General features: G+C 43.1%; 2 protein-coding genes and 1 long non-coding RNA gene across 3 annotated transcripts; all 3 read left to right on the forward strand.

Annotated features, from left to right (window-relative positions):
- The first annotated feature begins 1,738 nt into the window (after positions 1–1,738).
- Positions 1,739–13,078, forward strand: ppp2r2ab (protein phosphatase 2, regulatory subunit B, alpha b). Its single transcript, XM_020106161.2, has 10 exons — positions 1,739–2,038; positions 3,841–3,909; positions 7,988–8,085; positions 8,311–8,476; positions 8,595–8,707; positions 9,678–9,855; positions 10,075–10,239; positions 10,354–10,523; positions 10,980–11,071; positions 11,397–13,078. The coding sequence occupies exons 1-10, from the start codon at positions 2,032–2,034 to the stop codon at positions 11,674–11,676; spliced, it is 1,338 nt and encodes a 445-aa protein (XP_019961720.1). The 5' UTR covers positions 1,739–2,031; the 3' UTR covers positions 11,677–13,078.
- Positions 5,413–5,910, forward strand: LOC138405484 (uncharacterized). The gene is made up of 2 exons (XR_011239229.1): positions 5,413–5,523; positions 5,613–5,910. It is a non-coding gene; the product is annotated as an uncharacterized lncRNA (long non-coding RNA).
- Positions 13,079–14,002: 924 nt separating the features above from the next.
- Positions 14,003–23,778, forward strand: bnip3lb (BCL2 interacting protein 3 like b). Its single transcript, XM_069514413.1, has 6 exons — positions 14,003–14,414; positions 18,156–18,387; positions 19,933–20,011; positions 20,357–20,460; positions 20,769–20,918; positions 21,622–23,778. The coding sequence occupies exons 1-6, from the start codon at positions 14,357–14,359 to the stop codon at positions 21,668–21,670; spliced, it is 672 nt and encodes a 223-aa protein (XP_069370514.1). The 5' UTR covers positions 14,003–14,356; the 3' UTR covers positions 21,671–23,778.
- The last annotated feature ends 1,332 nt before the right edge of the window (positions 23,779–25,110 follow it).

A 25,110-nucleotide genomic window follows, 5' to 3' on the forward strand; every position in this document is an offset into this window, starting at 1 on the left:
CCATTCATTCATCCATCCATTTTATATTGCCTTTTCTTAAGATTATAGGACTGGAAGTATTGAATGTTCAGGTTTGTAGTCAGGGTTTCTGTCTCTTTGAATTCAACATCATACATCATGTGTGTCTGAAAGGACACAAATCAAAAAGTTAACATTATGTATGTGACTGTGTTAATATGGAGCCAAGATGGCAGCTGGGTTTCATGTTGATGTGTATTTATCCCGCTCACTATTATGTATTAAATATGTAGCTCTTCTAGAAATGTAAAAGTATTAAACTGAAAATTGATATTGCCTCTGTAAAGCAAAGTAGCTTTGAAAATTTTTTTTTTTTTGACTGGGTTGATAAAGGTCTGTTGCTGTTCATGGAAACAGGGTTTTCTAGTTTCATTGTTTACCAAGTCTTAAAGTCTTGATTTCCCTCTAGTGGACAAAACGCAAGATGTTCAACAGGATGACAAAGACTGCAAATACTCCTCTTGTCCTCTATGATGTTTATTCACCTTAAAGCATGATGGGTGTATAATCTATGAGAGTGAGGAAGAGGGATTCTTAACATGATGTTATTGTCGTCAGTACTTTATTGATGTTGCATAAGGACATCAAGAAAATAGTTTCACTCCTCTGGGGAACAACAGCTTAACGACAGCTTGAAGGAAGTCCCATGTTGCCCATTGAATCGCTGTGTTGTCTGCCAGGATCTAAAATTAACATGTGGAATTTATGCACATTGTTGGGCTCCGGTCATGAATGAAAACATCTCGACAAGAAAGTCTTGTTCTCATGGTGCCTTGCTGCCCTCGGGATGATGGGAAGTCCAGTTCTGCCTCAACACACTGAACTGAAGATTCGAGATTCGGACAGGAGTTGGACTTAGAGGTCAGTTCACCCAATATGACCTCATCAGTGGCCGTAGTGCTAACGCTCTAAGATGGTGGCCATAGACTGTAAGTGAAGATGGAACGTGTCTCCACTTCCTCCCAGTTTACTGAAATGAAGTCAAAATATCCCACACGAGTGCCAATCAAGCCCTTCGTCAGTCTCAGCTGTCAGTCGTGACATTTCACTCCATTTTGTATCAGCATCAACTAACAAATTAAAATCAAACTTACTGGAAAGTTAACACTTAAACTACATCAAACCACAGAGCAATGTTCATGCATCTGTATTTTACCCAAATAAATATATTTTGAGGAAAAAACCTGCCTGTTTGTGATGTTCTGTTTTCTTGTCTGTGTTGATGCTCCGCAGCCACTTCAGAATTATTCCTTGTCAGTTCTCCTCAAACAGTTTTACAATAAACTGTCACTTTTTTTTTTATTATTGTTGCTGTTGCTGAGCCGGACGTTGTGTGCAGAGCTTTTTATACAAAACTCTATGATGCAGAGTGAAGGTAGAAAATGTTGTGTTCATCCTACCTGGTTTATCTGCAGTGAAGATTTTTTAGAAAATGAGACAGAATTTTCCTTATTACTGTTCACGTGTGTGTTTAATGATTAATGTATACATCTTCACATACGCATACATACGCATATATGTAAAAAATACATTATGTATTTGTATGTACTGTGTGTTTATGCATATGTGTGTGTAGGCATGCGTGAACATATACATGTGCTCTTATTGTAAGTCGCTCAGATAAATGATAAATGATATATAATGTGATGTAATACATGTTAACGCGTTAATTTCATGTAGTTTGCGCGTCACAAATACACGTGTTTTTGGACCGTCTGGCTTTCCATAGGCGCGAAAGAGCCGGCGGCGAGAGAGCGAGAGAGAAGGAGAGAGAGAGGGAGAGAGAGAGGGAGGCCGAGAAGCAACACACAGAGAGAGAGAGAGAGACAGAGAGAGGAGCGGGAAGCAGCGGAGAGCCACCCTCATTAAAACATCGATGTTGCGGTGAATCGTGCGCACCACAGCCAGGTTTGCGCGAACACACAGCGGAAGAGAAAGTTCCTGTCCCACGAGCCAGCGCGTGGGAGCGGGCGCAGGATCGTGACTGACGGAGGCTCCGGTGTCTGTCTCGCCATGGCAGGTAATTCATTTTTAACCAGAACTCCACACAAACCCACCGAACCCACCGGGGCCGCCCCGGCTCCACAGCCGCTCCCCGTGTCCCGGCCGCCTCTCTGCGCCGAACAGCTGCCAGGCTCCGCTCGCAGCCGAGTGTCCGTTTAGCTGGCGGCACTTAGCTAACAAAACTTAGCCCGTGCTAATGCTAGCTAGCAAACTGCAGTGCCATCGCCCATCTGGCCTGGTTTTTTTTGCCGACTAAAGCTAACTAGCTAGCTAGCCAGCTGCTAGCACACGGCTAGCTGTTTACCGTGATCCACCGGCCCGGGACCAGCCTCTCAAGCTAACTCTGCGTTAGCCAAACACAGCTATCCGTGTCACTGCTGCTGCTAACTTCTCGGGTTGATTCTCGAAATTGTGCACGAGCTGTTTAACGAATCGTTCGTCCGAATCCTCCACACTGTTGCTTAGATCGGGAAATAAAACGTGCAGAGGTAAAACCGACCGTTTCCGCCGCCGGTGAAACACATTCTCTGAAATATGCTACCACTGGCTTGACAGGCGAGCTAACGCTAGCTCAAACTTTGACATTGCCCACATGCAGGCTAGCTCTCCGGGCCTGCTGCAGGATGAGCGAGCCCTTTGCGTGTTCTGTGCAGTTTTCTGGCTGAAATGGCTGAAAACTCAAGAGAGAGAGAGAAACTCCTGCAGATATAAATACACTTCAATGGGAAACCACCCCTCCCTGCAGATTACACCCGAATAGTCATGGGTTAGTTTTGCCGCACGGAGCGCTTCACATTTCATTCATCAGCTGATACACGAGTTGTGAATGTAGGAAACTCCAACGGCCTTCAGCTCCTCGTCGTCAATTCTGATTGATTGCCGAAAATATTGGGTCACTGGTGTATTGAGTAAAACGCGTTCACTCCCTTTTGGGCGAGGAAAGGACACTGATCTTCAGCCATTGCACATTATCCTCCTGCAGAAACTCACTGGGGACATGAATCCCGTATTCTAACACCTGTTTGCTTTATGCATTTTCTCCTAAAGGGGATTCCTGTAATTACTGACGGATCTACACTTTTATATAAAACCATGATTCATTTCAGAACTCCTGTGTGATGAAAACACGGTGACTCATTCATGTCCTTGGTAATTCTGCAGAGCTGCTCCACTATGTGCAGCCATTGCTGTTGACGAATGACACCACCTTTAGTTTTGTAATAACAGAAATGTGTGGAATTCAAAGGGGTAGCGCGATTAAATGTCATGACGATAGTGACCACCCGTCACTCGCCTCAACAGGTTCTCCATCGACATACCAAAACAATCGCCTTGGCTCAAAAGAAGGATGCCTCGAGACTGAATCTACCCATTGTTGCTATGATCTGCAGATAAATGCTTTTTATCAACCTTTTCTTAGAAAGAAAACCACTGACTCAAATCTTTAAACAGACAGTAAACTGTTGCATTTATTCAGTTTACGGTTAATTACTTGATTTTAGATTTTGTATTAGATCAATAGAAGCTGTGAGAGAATGTGTGCACATGTATGACCACACAACAGCCCTGCAATCTCTTTACAGTTCCAACATCTCATTTATCCCTCAAGGTGTTTCTCTTGAAATACTTGCATGTACATGTAAGGAAAGTCCAAACACGTTGTCAGTATAATGTTTTAATGCTCGGCCTTCATTATTTTGGAGGCGCGAAAATTTCAAACCTCGCCATTTTTAAGCAGCATTGAAAAGCTTCAAATAAATGTTCATTAAATGTAATAAACTTGCAATCAGTCCGTATTTTCTGTTTTAATGTCTGCAGGACCTGGAGGTGACATGCAGTGGTGCTTCTCTCAGGTGAAAGGAGCCATCGATGATGACGTAGCTGAAGGTATGAGCTCTGTCACAAGAGTATATTAAAACATGAATGGAAAACTGGGGAACATATTATCCACCACATCTGGGGCAGAAAGCCAGGTCCACTTACAGTGATCATTTCTGGACTTTTCATACATGTTTGGACATAAAAAAAAACCTCTGTGTCTCTATCATTTGTGCTGCACATTGCCAACCAAGTCAAGCCAAACGGAGAGCGACGCCATCTCCTCCGGCTCCATATATTGTCTAAGTTTACAAACTGTTTTTACAAATGAGTCATGAGTCAGTCTGTCTACACGCTGGCAAGAGAACAAGTGGAAGGATGAATGCATGCGCAGCTCTGAAGAAAGATTAATTCAAGAACTAATTTAAGAAAAGTATTGATCGTTATGTGATAATCACTTTGATATTTTGCCGTCATTTTAAACAAATAAACGTTTAAACTAGAAGGACAAACCCTGGATCCCCAGTTCAGTGATCTCAGTATCTTTAATTTATTATCTAGGGCAGCAGGGCTCCATCTGATTGGCCAAATATATTGACATGCAGAGCGTGAATGCATGGTACATAGAACACCATTTATCGCAGTTCCATCAGTCTTTTGTTGACATCGCAATGACAGTAGATTTTAGATACATCGTGCAGCCCTAGTCTTTACCCTAACTGTGAGTCGCCCTACCCTTAATCCAGCCTTGTCATTGCACTTCATTGACTGCCTCTCTGTCTTGTCTTCATGCAGATGAGCAGACAGAAAGCTCCATTTTGAACAAGGTTACTGTATGAATCTTTGAATTTTGCTTCACCTGTGTGACATACGTCTCTTTGCTTCCACTCCTGCACTGTTCACTTATTTTTATCAGACAGCCGCCTGCTTTCTAAATCCTGGGCTGTGCTGGAATATAATTCCTGTGTTAAAGAAGAGATAACACAAGCTAAACACTTAGTGCTGTTGCTGATTAAAATATTCCCACTGCGAGGCTTTACAGAAAGTGTCACTGAGTTTAAAGTGTGAACGGTGAAAATACAACCCATGACTCGATGGCAGATCGGTTTTTAGTATTTAGTAGCCGCCACATTGGGTTGGATGGAGGAAGAGCTGCAGTGAACAGCATTTGTTATGTGCTTTACATCTCCATTGCTCATGATGCAGTGCAGGTTTCCCAACAATAGGGAAATGTGGTAACAACCCGCAGCAGGCCAAGTGGCTTGTGATGTCAGACACTGCCAAGTAGTTTTCACTTTTTTTCACGGTATATGCAGACTTATCACAGCAGCAGTAGTTTTTCACTCTGTCGCAATGACGGCGAGGTAAACAGTAAAACCAGCAGAGTGCTTCAACATTCACGACTTCAGGTATTTTACCGTGAGCGTGTGAGTACATGCTCGAGTGGCCAGTGCAGTGTGTTGACAGTTGAATTAATTCTGTGTTCAAGATAGAGCCGTCTATGAGAGCAACCCCTCTGTCCCAAAGCAGTTGACTCATTGAAATGAATGTGGAACTGTGTGTGTGTTCTTCAGGCACAGTGCTATTTTTGGTCTTTCTGTCAAATTGCGGTTGGCTGGCTGCACCACAAGAGATGCAAATAGATTTACACTTGCTGATTCAGCCAGCAGTCCAAATCTTCAGGTATTACTTTGCATCTTAAATCAATTATATAAACATTTCTAGAGATGAAACTTGAGTTAGCATGAGGCTCAAACCACTGTTCTTTTCAGCCTCCTCTCTCACGGCTCTGTTACACTCGACCCAGATGCTCCCCTGCATCCTCCTCTTGTTCACCGTCTCAGCTAATGCAGGAATCAGCAGCTCGCAAGCCTGTGACTCAGCCAAAGTGACGTGTTCCAGCAACCAACACTAGCTTGAAGCCTCTGTGTGAGAGGAGTAGACCTTGGCCTTCTCTGATTGTTTCGGGGGCAGAGGCTTGCTCAAAAATTTCAACCCAAAAAATTAAATGGCTACCAACTGCAACGTTCTATCCATAAATAATTAAAAGACATTTCTGTCTCACGCCAACTCTTGTGTTCCGTCTTTTTTAAACATGCTAAGTATGTCCATTTAACTGGAATCTAAAGAATGACAACATGCTTAACACTAAAACAATGTTATGTTCATGATGTTGTACAGCACTCTGGTATGTTGTAGCTCTCTATACACATGCCTTCAGCAGACTAACAGAAAAAACATACACCGTTCTAGATTCGTGCAGCATTCATGCACAGATACTGGCCGCCATTACCCATTAATAACTAATGCTACATCTGCACTCCCTCTCTGTTCTCTCCTTCTTTTATCATCAGAAAATGTGTGTGATTTTACCCTTTTAAATGATTTCACATTGACATGATTCATTTTCTTTTGTACCTGGAAAAAAAAAAAAACAGAACAAGGAGACTCTGTACGAGTCCCGCACCCACATGCTTTGTATGTGTGTGCGCTCAGCTGAGCGGTTGTGTTCGGCAGAGCGGAGAGTCGTCTGCCCTGTTTCATAATTGTCGGTCACAGGGAGCGTATTGCATTATCTTGAAGTGGCTGTATCTCGTTAAACTTGTATCGTGTTGAACTGGAGAAACGGATAATACATGTCTGCTGGTTGACATGTGTACAGCCTGATCTGATCTGAAGTGTAGTGAGATTAGTGAATTAACAAAAAAATGTAAACTATAAAAGCAGAGTAGGGATTTTTGACACAACTTCACCAACTTTCAAAAAACATTATCGTCTTAAGACGCAAAAATTTCTGTAACTTCTGTGAAGAAAAGCTGAAATAGCATCATCTGCATTTCCCACGGAATTAGATAAGTGATCGGTTGTGATTGTGCAGTGAGCTCGCGCGCAGCTCACTGTCCTGCACAAGTGACAGGTACTCAGCGCAGTGTTAAACCTAGCTCTTCCTGCCTGCCCTGGTCTGGCTGTCTGCGAGGATGGTAAAACTTAATTGCTGTTTTGATGACAGTCTTGTGGTGATTAATTAGAACCACAACATAATAACCATAACTTGTCGCTTTACTATTTTGTGTGATGATTATAATTGAAAAGCGGACTGATGTGATTTTCATATGACCAAAACGGTTTTGTTTCACGTACATTTTTCAAGTCAGGAACTGATTCATCTGCTTTTTATTCTGATACCGCATGAAACCACCTGATGTGTTTTTTCATTCTCTGCTGAGGGCGTAGCACTACAATATGTTTCTTTCGGTTTGAAGAGAAGCCTCTATTTTTGAGGATGTAGCTTTTTATGGCAGCTAGTATGGTCATCATCAAACAATTCAGTGTAGTACCGATTTGCTCCTATCAGGGACGATTAATCCTTTATATATGTGCACATGGTTTGTATCTTTAAAAACTCAACCATGACCAAACAATATATCAAGACGCCTGTAAATTCCTGCTGATGCAGCTAAAATATTGAGTGTGTGGGCTCTCGCAGGTGAATGCTGCTCTTTTGTAATCAGAAGGTTCAGAGTTCAATCCACACTGAGGGCAGTGAGCTGAGGCAGCAGGTCCCTGCACACTTACAGGGTCCTCAGGAACTACTCTATTACTTCTTGCTGTAATAGAACGGTAGACTGCTGTGGTAAGGGTTGATGGATAATAACAAATAACTTTGTATCTGCTCTAATAAAAAAGAAGTCCTCAAGTAGCTGTAATACTGGGTCACATGTATTAGCTCCTGAGTTGGGCCGCAGGGAGCTCAACGTTCACGTAGACCTTCTGCTACAACCTTTAGCAGCATCGTCTTTCTGCTTCGTCAGCCAACAAAGGGTTAAGTGTGTGTTTGTGTGTGGTGAGGGAGAAAGGGCATGCTTCAGTATAAAGCAACACACTACTGCTAGGGGAAATAGAGTGAGGACGGGGGGGGGGAGAAAGAGAGAAACTAGGTTAGTGATCATTTTCCGTCTGCTCTACATGCTGCATCTCGGGCCGACACACTCGTCCATCTCATGCGCTCTGATTCCCAGACCGTTAAAATCGGGGTTAGTTAGGATTTGTCTTTAGTGGCGGTAAGGGGTTGTTCTATTTCTGTACACCCAATTTCAAAATGACAGTGTTATGGATGTAAGCTTGCATGATTGTGTTTGTTTTGCAGCGGACATCATATCCACAGTTGAGTTTAACCACACGGGGGAGCTGCTGGCCACGGGAGACAAGGGTGGGCGTGTCGTCATCTTCCAGCAGGAAATAGAGGTAAAGTTTATCATTTATTATAGGAATAATTCAGTTATTAGGACGTTTTAACAAAACATATGATTTTATTCTGCTTTACATCTCTGCCTGGAATATTTCTTAGGCGTTGGCATTATTTCAAATATTGTGTGTCATTTAATTAATAAAATCAGCAAACTGGCTTTTCTCGTCTAACATCAGCTCCATTTTTATTTATTATTTGTCATTTTGCATGACTCCCGACAGAATAAGAGTCAGCCTCAGTTCCGGAGCGAATACAATGTTTACAGCACTTTCCAGAGCCATGAGCCAGAGTTCGACTACTTGAAGAGTTTGGAAATAGAAGAGAAGATCAACAAGATTCGCTGGCTCCCTCAGAAGAACGCTGCTCAGTTCCTGTTGTCAACTAATGGTGAGTTAGTTATAAATCACCTCTGCTAAATATCTGGTTATGTGCCGAGTAACTAATAACTGAGAAATTGATTAAATCTCTTTTCACACTTCTGTCAAATGATAAAATGTTTTCACAGATAAGACAATTAAGTTATGGAAAATCAGTGAGCGAGACAAGAGACCAGAGGGTTATAATCTCAAAGAGGAGGATGGAAGCTACAAAGATCCAAACAGTATTACGTCACTGCGGGTGAGTATTTCAATCAAACACAACCTGGGAGGGGTTTTCAAAAAAAAATGTTCATACATAGAACACAGAGGTTTTACATATAAACGTTGGGTCTTAGCTTCCCTGCCCTTATAGGTGTGACAAAACTAGTCTGGCACCATCTTTACATGACTAACAGATTCATCAGAGGGTGTCTCTGATTCAACCCTTTAAAATAACAAATGCATAAAGAGAATGAATGGTGTATAACATCTCATATTATCTGGTTGGACTCTGAGAACTGAGAAAGAATATAGATAAATACATCTACAACAAACTTTTAAACTGAAGTCTTGCATACAGAACGTTTTGCTGTTTAACTTGTGGGACTTTCCATCTTGAAATATTGCCAAACTGCTGACATTTTAGTTAGCTCTGGCTAACACTACACAATCGGAAATATCTTCCATGGCGCTCTAAAAACAGCATCTGCCACTGGCAGTACAGCAAAACCGCTTCTTTAGAGCATGATTTGCTGGAAAAGAGAATTTCTTTTTTTATCTGGTTGAAGCTAATGTACTTTAAAGATGTGGAATCGGATCAGCATATAAATTTGCGATACCCAACATCCCATGAAGGACTTGAGCCAGAAATCTCTTGTTTTAAAACCTTTGTCAGCACAAAATTTAAAGAAATGTGACTGATGTTTTAAGTTTTTAAAGATATTTCTCCCCTGGGTCGTCTTCCATGGATTTTGCTGTTTTCCACTCAGTGTGCACGGACTGTTTCACATCTGTCATTATGTTGTGGCTGGAGCTGACAGCTGTATTGATTTAAAAATAATCAGACTTGCATGAGATGAGATTGAAAAATAACAGCTGAGGTTAATCCTGTGTAGAAAGGGTGTTAGTGCTTCTGGCTGCCCGCTCTGATATTTAAAGTCTCTGGACATTTTTTGGAAGACAAAACAAAGCTTTGAAATATATTCAGATCATCTCTGTTCCCCTCTCAGGTACCAGTTTTAATACCCATGGACCTCATGGTGGAGGCCAGTCCACGGAGGGTGTTTGCCAATGCCCACACCTACCATATCAACTCTATCTCAGTCAACAGCGACGATGAGACCTATCTGTCCGCGGACGACCTCCGCATCAACCTCTGGCACCTGGAGATCACTGACCGCAGCTTCAGTATCTTTAAATTCATGAAGACGTGTTTGTCCGTTGACCTTTCCATATGTGAATACCCTGTTCAGGGGATTGCTCGATGGCTAACATTCTCATAGCACTATGTCGTAATTCTTTGGTGCTGAAACAAAATGCACTGCGCAGTCTATCACGTATCATTAAACCAGGTGAGTCCTGGTCCTAATCCCTGGAAGGTTTGTTCGTCTTAACCGTGCTCTTCAGATATTGTTGACATTAAACCTGCCAACATGGAGGAGCTGACGGAGGTGATCACAGCGGCCGAGTTCCATCCTCATCAGTGTAACACCTTTGTCTACAGCAGCAGCAAAGGAACCATTCGTCTGTGTGACATGAGGGCTTCAGCACTTTGTGACAAGCACTACAAATGTGAGTATCTACTTTTGATTCATCACATCTTGACTTTGACAGGTTCTCGCGCTCACGTTTAACTTAAAACGCTTGTTTAGTTGTATTTGTAACATGCTCTCTTCTCTGCTGCAGTGTTCGAGGAGCCAGAGGATCCCAGCAATCGCTCCTTCTTCTCCGAGATCATATCCTCGATCTCTGACGTTAAGTTTAGCCACAACGGACGCTACATGATGACCAGAGACTACTTGTCTGTGAAGATCTGGGACCTGAACATGGAGAACAGGCCAGTGGAGACTCATCAGGTGAGACAATGAGTACTGCCAAGCAGATTTAATCCAACGACTTGAACGATGGTCCCTCTTTGTTCTTTATCTGTATTTGAAGTGCGAGATATTTAAAAATTGGTTCGTTTTTTGGCTCTTAACTCATCTAGACTAAAGCTAAATGTGAACATTTTAAGAGATCAACTGTCTGACTCATGTTTAATCCAGTTTGTGAATGAAGTGTTTAAATGTTTAGATAATTTTTCTTCATGGTATCAATGAGAATTACATCAATGCTGTATTTATTTTAGCCTTTTTTTTTTAATGTCTATTCTGCTCAGGCCATTCCTTATAATTCCACATAGTGACCACTAGGTGGCACCATAACTTATCAAATGATGCTGTGCACTGGCTTTTTGTTGTGATAAATGAGACATGGAGATAATCTGATAAACCTGCATATTATTCATATTTGAGTCTTTGCGTCCGTTTCAGGTTCACGAGTACCTGAGGAGCAAGCTGTGCTCTCTCTACGAGAACGACTGCATCTTTGACAAGTTCGAATGCTGCTGGAATGGCAATGACAGGTGAGGATACGCAGCAGGGAGACAGATTAACACCCAGAGAACTGATGTTAGTGGCGCTTACATCTCTGCACAGATTCCTGTAAATTCAATTTAAACTTTTTTGTTTGACTAATGAAATTCAATTTATGGCCTTTAATCAAATATTGTCCACATGTATTGAAGTATTTAGCAATATTTGATTAAGTTGCATGAAATACTTTTCAGTATTAGGGTTTCAAAGTATTTGTCACCAGACTGGAGTATTGTCGTTCATTTAGACATGGTCACTTTCTTATCCTGACTTGAGCTAAACGCTTACACGTCTTTCTCATATCCCCCACATCAGTGTGGTGATGACCGGCTCATACAACAACTTCTTCCGGATGTTCGACCGCGGCCAGAGGCGGGACGTCACCTTAGAGGCGTCCCGAGAAAACAGCAAGCCCATGCAGGTCCTTAAGCCCCGCAAGGTGTGTGCAGGCGGCAAGCGCAAGAAGGATGAAATCAGCGTGGACAGTTTGGACTTCAACAAGAAGATCCTCCACACGGCCTGGCACCCGCAGGACAACATCATCGCAGTGGCCACGACCAACAACCTCTACATATTCCAGGATAAAGTGAACTAACCACGGGGTGAGATCTGGCGTGGATGATGTCACGTGTACCACCTGCAGCCTCATCCCGAGTGATCTGCAGTGACGCAGATAACCAGCACCCCTGTACGTTGCTACTGGGTGACCAGACTGCCACTTTGTTCTAGATGTGGACAGAGGAAGCCTCGCTCTTGCTCATCATCGGCCTCTTTGTGGCAGAGTGACACCTGCCTTGTTGTTTAAGTGATGTTGTGCCAATTTCTTTCCTTTTTGGTATGTTTTTTTTTTTTTTTTTTTTTTGCGAGCCCATCTGCCCTTCTTCTTCCCCTGGGGTATCATGGGTAAACCAGTTTAATTTACTTAAAATTCTGAATACAGACACACTTATTTTTATAACTTTCCCCCCCAATGGCTCTGATAGAAAATCAAAAACACTTATTTAGTATGTCCCCTTATTGTCCTGTGCCATTGTAGTGTTTATTTTTCTAAGAAAAAAAAATTGCCAGTTTTTTTTGTTGTGTATACACCTTTTTATTAATTCATCCGTTATACTGTCATAATATTTTTTGAGTCTCTTCACACGTCTCATCTCAACGGTCACAAAAGTAAACTCACAGTTTTCGATACACACTTGCTCCTCAGACTGGACGGAGACGCTCCAGTGGTCGCCTCCTCCAGGAGCTTGAGCAGCACCTCTGTACTGTCACACATTCAAAACCTGGTCCAGTGAGGTCTCATCTCACTCACTGTCACTGCTTGAGGCTCTGGCTGGCCAGATAGGTCTAGTCTCTAGAAGAGAGGGTCTTATTATTATTATTATTTTCCTTTTTTGGATTGGCTCTGTGTCTGGACATCTCTGTGCATCTGTTCCTCCTCCTCCTTTTCTGTTCTATTCCACAGTAGTCAGGTATAAGAGATAGCATATTCAAAGATAAATATTATGATTGTCATATTTATATTTAAACAAAGTCACCAGATTTGTTCCGTCCTATTTTGTGAAATGAAGCTGGACCTCACATATCTTTTCTGAGTGATCTTAAAAGTATTGTCCTTCCATGGTTGTTACCACAGCTCTGAAACCGTGCTTCACAACAGGGAAAACCTTTTTTTTGATTTGACACTGGACTTAATTACCGCACCAACTAAAGTACTTGTCTGTGTTGTAAAGGCTGCAGTTTAAAAAGAAGACGTTATTTGAAGCATTAAGTCACTTAAAAGTGTTTGCTCAAAAACTACTGCAGGCATTATTACTGCTCCTGTACTGTATGTGATGGTGCAATACGTTGCACAAGGATTTGCAGCAGTTGATGTCGCCACGCCGTATTTAAAATTAAAATGTGGACAGTTCACACTAAATCGATGCCTCTAGTAATGTATAACTACAATTTTATTCTATGACAGTGAAGATAATAAACTACTTTTTGCATTCTTGTGATTGCTTGATCGTTGTTGGGATTCAATCAGCGTTTAACATCTCGTTTTGTGTTACAGGTGCAACGATCTGTTTTTGAGGTTGAGTTGTCCGTTATCAGAATGTGAAGAGAGGAGATGTTTGTTTACACTCTGAACAGCTGATATCACAGATGTGGACACCGTCAGATGCAAAAGCTCAAACTTTCTGATCTTTTAATTCTTTATCCACAGCTGCGCAGGTTGTGATCTTTGTGATCACTTCCTAATCTCGGTTGAAGACTGAGGGGGACAGAGCTTTTGCCATCAGGTTCTTAAGGTTTTTGGACATTAATTGCCTGAGGAATTAAGAATGTCTTTAAGTGTCTGCAAAAAAAACACGTGTTTTTCAAAAGGCATACATCCCTGAATTAAAGAAACATTCTTTTTTTTCTTTTTTTAAATCAAACTGCAAATGATATGATACAAAATCTGAAATTGAAGCATAAGAGTAAAGAAATGTAAAAAAATAGCAAAAATAAAATGTTGAAAGGAACAAAACCTTCTGTCACTGAGATATTTTGACCCAGATTTTAATTTGGGCCCTTCACGGGTTAGTTCACTTTGTTTTGGCAAGTTGGAGAAAATCTTTTCGGTCACACGTTCATCACTTTGTTCGGACAGTTCGTCTCTGTGCTCAGGTCTGGTGTTCGTGTTCTTACGATCTGTTGTTAAAATACAACTAAGTACCTTCACACAGGATTCCAGGAGTGAACCTGAAGCAATGACACAGCTTCTCTGAGGATTAATAAAACACCTGAGTCACCGCTGATCCTGACGTCAGTCTGCAATCAATCAATCAATCAATAATTAATAATCGATCAATTATCAATCCGGATCTTACACAAGTGTCATCACGTGTTGGAGGAGTTTTGTTTTTAAGCCAGTTACATAATCTCTTTCCGTCTCCCCCCTCTTTCTCTCATCCCCCTCTCTCTTCCTCTCCCTCACCCCCTCCCTCGTGACGTCATCAGCCCGCTCCAGTGGCTGTGTTCGGAGCGTCTCGCGCTGCTTCCTCCCGCAGAGTCGCGCTCGCGGACGGACGGGAGACCAGCGGCGGTGGTGGCGGCGGCGCAGGCGGTGGTGGCGCTGTAGCATTTAGCTTCTTCTTCTCCTCCTCCTCCTTCTCTTTCTTTTCTCCTCGGCTCGGCCGCTCGGGGGGGAAGAGTCCGGGGCTCAGTCGCACTATCGCAGGGTCTGAATGTGCGCAGCAGATAAGGAGGCGTGCGCAGTTTTCTGAGCCGTTCCTGCAACAACCGAGACGATGTCCGACGCCGCTGACGCTCCTCCCGCAGACAACAGCGGAGACTCCGGGCTGAACGGTGAGCTAACCCGCACCGCCGAGCCGCTCCCAGTGCGGGGCGTGCGTGTCGGTGCGTGTCCCCGCGTGTTGTCGCTACGTGTCTCGATGTTTGAGCTGGTTTGGTTTCTCTGTTTTTTTTTCGTGGCGGAGCAGCGAGAACGCTATGTTCCGTGTTTATTGACAGTGGGACAACCAATAGCGTTTCGAGACGCTTGACCGACAGGCGAGGCGGCCAATCGGAGGAAGGGTGGAGGTGGGTCTAAGGTTAGTCAACAAGGGGATGGAAGAAATGGACAAAAACTGGAAAAATGGAGACGTGCATGTTTATTCTCTGACAGTTTACACTTTGTTCGACAAGATATCAAAACTGAATTCACCCATTTAGTGTTTTATTGCATGATGTGTCAGATTCAAGCTATGTAAAGTGTCATCCTCCTCAAAATGTACCTGTTATAAAGATTTACAAAGGAAACTCTACATATATGAACATAAGCAGCTGTATTATATAATACATTTAAAAGTCAGTAATAAAGTAGAGTTCTTGAATTAAATATAAGTAACCACTTTCAGGACTCGTGGTGAAATAGTCCCTTTAAAACTAAGTGCTAATCAATTTTTAAATAGAGGACAAATTAAATTAGCGTTTGTCGAACAGCATTGTACAGACGCAGCCTAATTGAATGTATGTATGACCTGTTATATAAACACTTAAGACCTCAGCTTAAATATGCCACAGAGCCACATAAACAAAGGCCTGTTTATTACCCTGCTGCACTGACTCTGCTCGGGTTTAACTTTACCACACTATGGGGGGCCGTGACTCTGCATGCTATTTATGGCCCCGGTGACTAGAGGACAGACGTTTCAGACGTGCAGAGTGTGGGGGGAAAGTATTAGAGAGCAATCTGGACAGGAATCGAACTTTCCAGACTCCAAGGTATTTTAGTGACCCACTTCTTAAGAGTAGGATAGTCATTCTTCTATCCATAACGTTCTACCCTGTTTTATGAATGTCATTTATACATTCTCCAGTACTTTAGGCTGTGTCTGCCTTCTGTTGCTTCCTCTAAGTATTGCCTTCATGAGACACAGTTTTGTCGTTCTGTCTAAGTCTGCCGTTCCTGTTGTGTATCTTGGAACAGTCTAAGCTGTAGTTTATACACCACGTCTCAGAAAACCTCAGGCCTCCCCAGGGTTTGGGGTTAGCGAGGTTCACTTTTCAGAGGATCAGATCAAAACCTGTCCTCAGCCCAACTACTGACCGATCAGATCACTGGAAAACCTAACTAATAATTCCCACTGGATCCTGACCGGGACAAAATAGTTTACAATGAGGTGTCAACTAATAAGGTGCAGCAGATTATAGAACAATTTAATCAGTTTGCTGCTCCAGACTTTCAACATGTCCACTCTGGTTTTAACAACTTCTAAAAAATGATGAGAGAGTTTATCGTGTTCACAAATACATATTATAAATAGATTCATTTTAATTTGAACAGAGATTCTTTTATTCCTGACAGTGCTGATGCTTTTACACCACTGCAGCTCAGAACACTCATACTAGTGGCTCATTAGAAATTCATTCTTTTTTCTTTTAATCCCACAAATATCCACACTTTACAGATTTGAGTGATTATAAAGTTGTAAACATTTTCACTTGCAGATGTTGCTTGTAGTTCCAGACTCCGCCTCCCCCAGAGGGTTGCACTTGAAGCCAGATAGGAAACCCCAGAGTTAAACGTGAGCCAGCTGATAACCAGCGTCATGATGCAGAGCGTCCAGGGCGGCCAACGTTAATCAGTGAAGCCAGATAATATAAAAGTTATCTTGGTTATGTTGAACTAGCTTCATAATACAGACCTCTTATTGGAGACAGCCTGTAAACACTACAGAAGGATCATCCTTTTAAACCTGTCAGGGGCCCCATAATCCTTTGCTACCACATTAACCCAACACCATCTTCAGTGAACTAATCCGGAATAATTCAAACTGACAAACTATGCAATTCACAGCTGATGTTGTTGCACCAGATCACATCAACAGAAAACAGTGCATGCTACAAGCTTTAGGGATAATAAGACCCTGCACTTATCAGAGGCAGTGTCACTGTTCAGAGTACGGATGCACTGTACTGTTGTCATCTGAGACCACGTTATTTTTGGCTTTTCCTAGAGCTCCCAATCCAGTGTCATAAATATTTCTAATCTAATACCTGGGATCGTCAGTCAAGGGCCAGCCTCGGCCTCCTCCGTCCCTCCCGCCCGAGCATCAGTGGATCAGAGAGGTCACACGATGTCTGCCTCCTCTAAACCCACCCAGCAGCTGATAGCGGCTCCGCGGCCAGAATGTTCACAAGCGTCGGCTCCATGGCAACGTGGTTTTAGTCCACGGAGCGGAGACAATGGGATGTGGACAGCAGCTTGGCTCGCAGTCCACTGTGTAATCCACAGGATGAGTGCAAGTGCTGAGTCCAGGCCTGTTTATGGGGGGAGGGGTGCTCCACTTTGGGTGGTGGGTTTGTTGACCTGAAGCGTGTGAAATGCAGTTTCCCTGAAAGCTCATGTGAACACTGTGTTTACATACTGTTATGGGGTCATGTGACCTGCTCCGGACGTCTTGTTTTATTGTTGCGAGGACAGCAGGTTAAAGTGTTTATCTATTCGTTTTTTTAAAGCCACATGATGACGGCTGTCAAAGCACTTTTCCCCCTCCATTCTCCAAATTGTTGCCCTCGCTAACTCGCTCTATATGTCTGTAACACAGTGGTGACCTGCTGTGCCTCCTCGGCTACCAGTCCATGCAAGAGCTCATGTACTAACAGGGAGAGCATCACATTTCACGGTCGGGAGCTACATGGAGCCAGAGCACGTACACAGCCAGGCATTTACTGCCCTTTCATCACACAGCAGTAAACAGTGCCTCAGTCATGGACTTCTTTGACCGACAGTCTCCGGCCAGATGTCTTGTTGTCACCTCCCAGTGGAAAATCATTATGACTTCTTTTTTTTTTTTCACTCTTCTGCTCCACTTTGTTGGGAGTGCTGGATACTTTGACATGTCATAGCATGAAAAGCACAGTTAACATTAACGATCCCTGTAAATCTGTTTAGGTGTTCCAGTTCTCACACTGCTGTATTATGTATTCTGGCTCAGCAGGACTCTTAACATTTCAAAAGAGCCAACATCAACCCTTCGCCCGTGAAAAATCTACCATCTGCAGTGAAAACTGTTTCTTGGTCCATGGTCAAAATATCACTTTCTTTCCACTGTCCACTCTTTCCAGGGGCAAAAACTGGAAGCTTTTTATTCTGAGAATTCTACCAAAGATTATGGTAATTTACACCAAACTAAACAAAAGACAGTTAAATTACACTTCTGATTTCAGTGGCAGATGGTAATAAAACTTGTCCCATGGTACATATCAGATCTCGCTCTGAACAGGATATGCAAATGTTTTTTTTGCTGTGACTTTACACTGTCTCTGTCTTATCAGGTAATGCTGACACTTGTATTCAGACACGTTTTAACTAGGGGACTCTTCACAAAGCAATAAAGATGTTTTATTATATCTAATCTCTATGTTGTAACATGAAAACATAAAACATAACTTCATTGACGGAGGTAAAAATAATAAATTATGTATATATGAGTGAATATAATTAAAACCAGCTAACATTTATCTTCCATGGTATCATTGCGCTGCTGTACAGACAGTGTTGAGTGAGTGAAGCTCATGTGTTGGTCTGTTCTGCACCTCCAGGGTCCTGGGTGGAGTTGGAGATGAACAGAGGTGCGGCTGGCTTGGCCCAGTCATCCTCCGCAGGCGGCCTGGGCTCGGCCCTGCTGCCCCTCCCTCAGGTGGAGGAAGAGGAGGCCATGGTGGGGGGGCTGGAGCACGTCCCGTCCTCTTCATCGATCCACAACGGAGACATGGAGAAAATCCTGTTGGACGCCCAGCACGAGTCGAGCCGCAGCAACTCCTCTTGTGACAGGTAATGTAAAGAAGCCGTTCTAAACGTGAGGGGAAGATTGAATTCTCAGGAGCTGTGTAGTTAATTAGAAAATAATTCATGTAATCAGACTCAGTAAGCAACACAAAAAACTGTTGCCTTTGTGAATCCAGATGAGGACACAGGAATTTCCACCACAGTAGAAGAGTGAATAGAAAAGTCATGAGTTTTTTGGGTTCATGCAGGACTTTGTGTTTACAGCTGCGGAGGATAAGGCCACATGGGGAAGTTGGTACTTGTGTAATGTTCTTCTTGACTTTCACTAAGTTAAGGGCAGCCTGTTTTACAAAACACAGCACAGTTGATTTTAGAGCTGGAGCCGAAAACAAAATCACTTAATTCTGACCCTGGATCTGATGTGAAGATCTCAAACTGAAACCCTGCTCCTCTAACTGCACCGAAGGTGTGATGGCCAAAACGAGGTAACTTAACTAAAAGGATTTACGAATATTCACTTGTATGTTTAATTTAAATACTGCAGGGCCTGTTGTAAAAATGTTTTAGTTTTGTTGATACTAAACGTTTAACACAGTTGTGCTGTGTGGACGCTCATCTGCCAATAACGCAGTAAAAGCTCGTTTGGAAAAACTGCAACAGAAAAAAGCTTTTTATAGGAGATTTTTAAAGTTGGACTTGACTCTTTTTAAATATTCCTTAACTTTCCTCAGTAATCTGGTGGAAAAGTGAAATGACCTCATCACCCAACAGCAGCTTCTCTGTCATAATTACACCCCCGACATGTTGAGTCAGGAGTTGAGTCGGCTTCTGAAAATAAACTGATGTCTTCTGTCTTAGCATGCCTCCCATTTTACTGATCCTGTCTGTTGGGGTCGCGGCCGCATCATGTGCCTGCTTGGGGCTGCGGTGAAGCGGAGGTTATCAGAGAGCGGGGCGGTCAGCTGTCAGTGAGTCACCTGATCTGATTCCGAAAACTCAGAATCAACAAGCTGCTCTGACATTTGATGTTGTGAATCCAGCAGGAAAACAAAAACCTGCACAGCCTGGTTTTTTTAATACTTTTTTAGAACAGTTTCATTCATAATTAAATGAAAAATCAAATCCAATAAGCTTAATATGAAAATCTGAGGAGGAGGGGAAGAGGTTTTTCTTCTTTTGAATCAGAGGATCTGCATGTTTAGTGTCTGTAAATTTGAATATTCCTGCTAATTCTCTAAATGAGTAACGAGGCACTGAGTGTTGAAACTTAATGTGAAAATAGTGTGAATGTGTGGTACTTCCTGTATCCAAACACCCACATTATTAGTACTCCATTAAACCTTAATGTCTAACACTCAGTACCTAAGCTACTGTTGCCATGGATACCTGATGTGTAATATCCCGTGTGTGCTTGTTTGAAGTAGTTTTTAAACTTTTGATCTCAGCTAATGTACGTTTTAAAGTGTTCTGTTCTACTGTCATTCATTCTCCTCGGTGTGAAACCTTTTCACTCGCACATCAGAATTTCAGACTTCATGATAACGAGTCTTGTGACTCATCGCTGTTGACCCCCCCCCCCCCCCCCCGCAGCCCTCCACGACCTCACAGTCCCCAGGACGACGGACAGATCATCTTCGACGTGGACATGACTGGCAGGAGAGACAGCCAAGTAAGCGCCTCACGGGTTCTCCATCAGTCTGTTGCCATAGCAACCTTGTCTACTGGCGCTGAAGTGGTTTGTGTGTGTACACCTGAATGACAGCTGCTGCCCGCCTTTAGTTTCTATGGCGATGGCTGTTGCGCAGCTTATGTCGTCACTTTCACTTTTCTTCCTCACTGGTTTTTTTTTTTTCCTCTTCTGATCTTTGTCAGGGCTGGAAAAAAAAAACACCTTGTTCACTTGTGGTTGTTTTAGACAAACCAACTTATTTGTCTTATTTGTCCTGAAAGAAAAGTCATCATTGACATAACGTCTGAGCCTCGGTTGCTAAATTAGGTGCGTGTGTTTCCTCAGTCAGAAGAGGAAGTCTTGGACAAGGAGAGGGACATGGACATCCTGATGAAGGACGCAGATTGGGTCGCTGATTGGTCCAGTCGACCGGAAAACATTCCCCCCAAGTAAGTTTCAGCTCGGTAAACAACATCAGCAAGTCTCCGTGGCAACTGAACACACACACATCTGCTTGTTTGTCCTGTGGAAGCGGTCGGTCATTATGGCCATTATGGTAATAGAATCAAATAAAGCTGCTCTAACGCTCGTACATCTGGCAGGAGTTAAGACTTCTTGAAGAGTTTATGTTAATTAAATCTTTCAAAATATGGCTTTTATATCTCAAAAATCTGGAAAAATGTTTCCACATTTATCTGGTGTAGATCATTTTGTTCTTGTGATGTGTCTAAAATGTCTTGTGTGTGTCTATGTGCAGGGAGTTTCACTTCCGTCATCCTCGTCGCTCAGTAACGCTCAGCATGAGGAAGACCGGCGCCATGAAGAAAGGAGGCCTCTTCTCTGCAGAGTTCCTCAAAGTCTTCATCCCCTCGCTGCTGCTATCACACATCCTCGCTCTGGGGCTGGGGTAAGACACAAACATGGACAGTCACTATGACAGTAGTTTAGTTAAGTAATTTTCCAGTTACTTTCGAGCAATGAATCAGAGACGACACGGTGGTGCAGTGGTTAGCACTGTCGCCTCACGGCAAGAAGGTTCTCTGTTATAATCGTGGTGTGAGTGTGGTTCAGGTTTGTGTTTCTTGGGTGGAACAGGGTGGACAATTAAATATTTCCCAGTTGTTGATAATCCCCAGCAGGGGGAGCTGTAGAGCTGCAGACACGTTGGCGGTGTCCCTCGCCTGACAAACTGTCAGAGCAGCTGCACGTCTGCACACCTGCCGTCTCACAGCGACTCTCCCGGGAGCCGCCTCTGTTTGCGATAACACTGTTTACAATAATCCCGGCTCCTCAGTCAGATAATGTCACATCAGTGAAACACGAGACGGCAACATTTCCGCAGGGACGCAGTTTGCCAAGAGAGTCGTTAACAGACCTGTCATAACGTCCCTGCTGGCCATTCTCAAGTTTCTATGGTTACACAGTTAGTCAGGAAACCAGTCCGAAAGTCGGCGGTTTGGAAGTTTGCAGTTGTTTTCGGTGAATTTATTGAAAGGTGAAGACAGAATAATGAAAGTAACTTGAAGAGGAAATACCTCACATACCTTGTTTTTCCACAGGAGGATTAGATTCAAACCAGCGTGACTGTAAGCGTGTGTGTTTTCTTTCAGAGTCTACATTGGAAAGAGGTTGACCACGCCACCGGCCAGCTCCTTCTGAAGCTCCAACTGAAGAAAAGTGCCTGAGAAGTGGCCATGAGTTTGTTTTTTTTTGGGGGGGGGGGGAAGAAAGCTTTGCTGTCTTGAAGAGAACGAACGCCCGTCTCTCCTTCCTCTGTCCCGCCTGCTCCCCCTCCTCGTCCCTGAGATATGACATGTTCCCTCCCTCCCCGCCCTTATTCGGCTGTTCTCTGACTCTGGATGCCCCCTCCCTCCTCTGTCTCCCCCTCCTTTATATCCTCCAACCATTTGTATAAGCTTTTCAATGAATGAATAAGATCATATTTCCAGTGATTGTGTTCAGATGTTTTTAACGGGTGGGTTTCCAGGGAGGGTTTAAATTCATTTAATCAAACTCTTCCCGTGACACACACTGACCCATCGATCATCTGACAACAAGGGAGGATTGTCCAGTTTTACAACTGACCACAGATTGTGCCACAAGTCGCCCGACACTCGACCCCGAGAAAAGGGTTCGACCAGATTCAGAGTCGGCAAACTGAAGATGTGATCATGCCTTTTTGAAAGTAGCCGTTTTGTTCATCTACTCAAGGTTTTATTGCCTTTTTTTGTATTTATTTCACAACAGCTGTGGTTTATTGAGAAGTTGTAATGAAATGGAGTTACCACAGTGGCCATCCCGAACCACGGGCGCTCATCAATTGCACTCGGGGGGGTAGTCCGAGGAGAGATTTATACAACGCTTCTTTTTTTTTTTTTTTTTTTTTACCTTTTCTGTGACGGAAATTAAAATAGATTTGATTCTGCAGACAAAGTGAGAAAAACTGGAATCCAGTGTGTCCCTCTCAGTGTGTACACTAACAGTATTGTGTGGTTGGGTTTTGGGTAACAGAGCCGTTTGGTCCAGAAAAGCTTCAGTCGCTTGTCAGGTGAGACGTCTGGTCCGACTTCAGACCGCTCGCTCCCATCGTACTTTTACTCCACGTTGGGCTGGATGTTACTGAGCTGTTTCCTTTTCATTTGGATTTTAAATCATTAGAAAGGATTTGGTCCCTTAAAGCTTGAAAACTTGAGATAAACCGAACAGTTCATGATTTGTTTGCCTGATTTTTATTTTGTAAGAAACTAGTATTGTTCTTCGAAGATCTAAGAAGATTATTATTTGTTTTATTATCAAGTGAAAATGATCCATTAATAGCCAGCCCTGCTTCCTAACACTGCGTCACGTTGTTTGCCAAAATTTCAATATAAAATCCTTCATCAATCTGCCGATGATAAATGGATCAGACTGAGTGATTGGACGGACGGTCTCGTCTTCCTCTAGTGATGCCTCAACTTGTAACTGACTGAAGGAAAGGTTGTCTCAGCAGTCGGCCTGCATGTCCGGTGAGGCGTGTCCTCGCAGCGTGAACGTTAAGCTTGATATCAGACGTCTACTTCGCTGCAGTATCTCTGAGGCTGCACCTTCCGTAGACCAGACCTGGTTCAAATAAGGTTTATAATCCACCAGCCTCGTTCAGGACGTAAGTCAAATCCTGAGAGCAACTGCTGTCTATGTCTTTTGACTTGAATTTGAGTTCCAGTTGTGAAGGACTTTGCCTTGTCCTCTTTTTAAAAAAAAAAAAGAGCATTTCAGTGTCAAAAGTTTCAAGAAAAGACTAAAAATCCTACTGAAAGAACATTTTTACTTTAGTGTCAGGACTTGATCTGGAGGCTTAAGATGTAAGAACTGACTTTACTCTTCAGCAGCTGCCTGATGCGTTATAGTAACACGTGGTGACCCTGCAGGCTGACTCGATGGCGTGCGGCCATCTCTGATAAAAGGCCCATTATCCACCAGCAGTGACCGTGTTGGGGCGTTGACCTTTCTCTCGTCATTTCCATTTCTGCCGCAGAGATACTGCACTTTTTTTGTTTTGATCTTTTCATCATGATTCGGTCTGTGTTCGTTTGTGCAGCGTCTGAAATTGTGAGTTTGTGTTTTTTTCTTAAAAACCCCTTTTGTTGATGGCAGGGCCTGATGTGAATAGGAAATGAAGGTGCGGAAAGACAGTAGTTATTGTAATGATGCATTTGCTTTGATTTTCTTTTTCCCATTACAATGAAAAAAAGATAAAACACTTTGTCATTAAACATAACCTGAAGCTACTCCAGAGTGGTTTCCTTTTTTTTTTAACTTCATCTACACCCTGTTGCCGTCAGCAGCTGGCTCAGCCCTCAACCTGTTGCTTTGGCTCCGCAGCAGTCGGCTCTGCGCGTCTGGTCCGTTTACACACACACACAGCTGAGCCCCAAAGGCCTCCGGGCTCCACAGGGAATCACAAGACGTTCCCCAACTCAATGGAAATTCCTGAGAGCTTTGCCTCACAGTGACAGAATGAAGACACTCGGATCAGTTTGAGGAAAAACAGCTGAGGTGAGGAGGGATCGAGTCTGAATGAGCGAGTTAATCCCAGGATCAGCACAGACAGGGTTTGAGATTGTCATCGCTTGTCCTGCTCTGACAAACGAGCCTGTGTGTATAAATAAAACGTGTCAGGAAGCATCGAGTTGTTCCTGGTAGAATCCTCGGCCATCAATCACGTGACCTGGATGTTTTAGCTGTTTGAAACCGGAGCAGAGGGCGTCCCCGTGTCAACACTGAGTTTAACTGTTTGAAACTTCTCAGTGAAGCAAAACATCTTACTACTACACACAGTTCAATCTGCTGTACACTGCACTCCAGTGGCAAAAAGTCTGCAGTGTTGACTTCCCCTATTCTTTTAAAGCTTCCATGTTGTCTCTGATTATAAAGTGTCTGTGTAAACACAGGCTGTATTCAGAATCTACTTCACATGGACCAGATCTCCGTCCAACCTGGAAACCAGGTTTTCTCTTGTTGCCAAAATGTCTGTTTCTTTAAACATGTTATTTTATCTTCTTCTTATTCATGTCATCGTTCGGTCATTTTACAGGGATTTGTTTGCAGAATTTCCTGTCAACCACTGAGCGTCCCAGCCGAAGGATATTTTAAATCACTTACGTAACATGGGCTCTTTCCATTCTGGGCTGTTTGCCCGTCCACCAACATTCACCAGGGTGAAGACACCATGTGGAACTGTCCCTTCATGAAGGAATAACATTATTCAGATTTATGGAGTGGTCATACAAAATATAGACTCAGGCAGAAAGGAATATTTAGCCCGCAACATTTTATTTTTTAACCAAAACCCCTGACAGCTCCAGAGCCGGTGCACTAAAGTACCTTCTGATCTAAATTTGAGAAAAATGTTAACAACATTTATTTCATGATTTCAGCTGCTTCATTCATTTAAATAACAACATACATACAGCTTACAATGAATAGATGGATTTAGTTTTTTTATTAAACTAAGTAGTTTGTCCCGTGACATCATACAGTGAACAACCTCCAGCCCTGTGCCTCCTCTTCATCAATGCCTCTTCCTCCTCCTCCTCCTCCAGCCTCCCTTCATGGAACCT

Source organism: Paralichthys olivaceus, chromosome 18, assembly GCF_024713975.1.
Source record: "Paralichthys olivaceus isolate ysfri-2021 chromosome 18, ASM2471397v2, whole genome shotgun sequence".
Classification (NCBI taxonomy): domain Eukaryota; kingdom Metazoa; phylum Chordata; class Actinopteri; order Pleuronectiformes; family Paralichthyidae; genus Paralichthys; species Paralichthys olivaceus.

Coding starts and splice junctions, on each gene's coding strand:
- ppp2r2ab (XM_020106161.2), top strand. Junction 3,910..7,987: donor CGATGATGACGTAGCTGAAG/GTATGAGCTCTG, acceptor TTTGTTTTGCAG/CGGACATCATATCCACAGTT. Junction 8,708..9,677: donor ACAGTATTACGTCACTGCGG/GTGAGTATTTCA, acceptor TTCCCCTCTCAG/GTACCAGTTTTAATACCCAT.
- bnip3lb (XM_069514413.1), top strand. CDS start 14,357: ATGTCCGACGCCGCTGACGCTCCTCCCGCAGACAACAGCGGAGACTCC. Junction 20,012..20,356: donor CTGGCAGGAGAGACAGCCAA/GTAAGCGCCTCA, acceptor GTGTTTCCTCAG/TCAGAAGAGGAAGTCTTGGA. Junction 20,461..20,768: donor CCGGAAAACATTCCCCCCAA/GTAAGTTTCAGC, acceptor GTCTATGTGCAG/GGAGTTTCACTTCCGTCATC.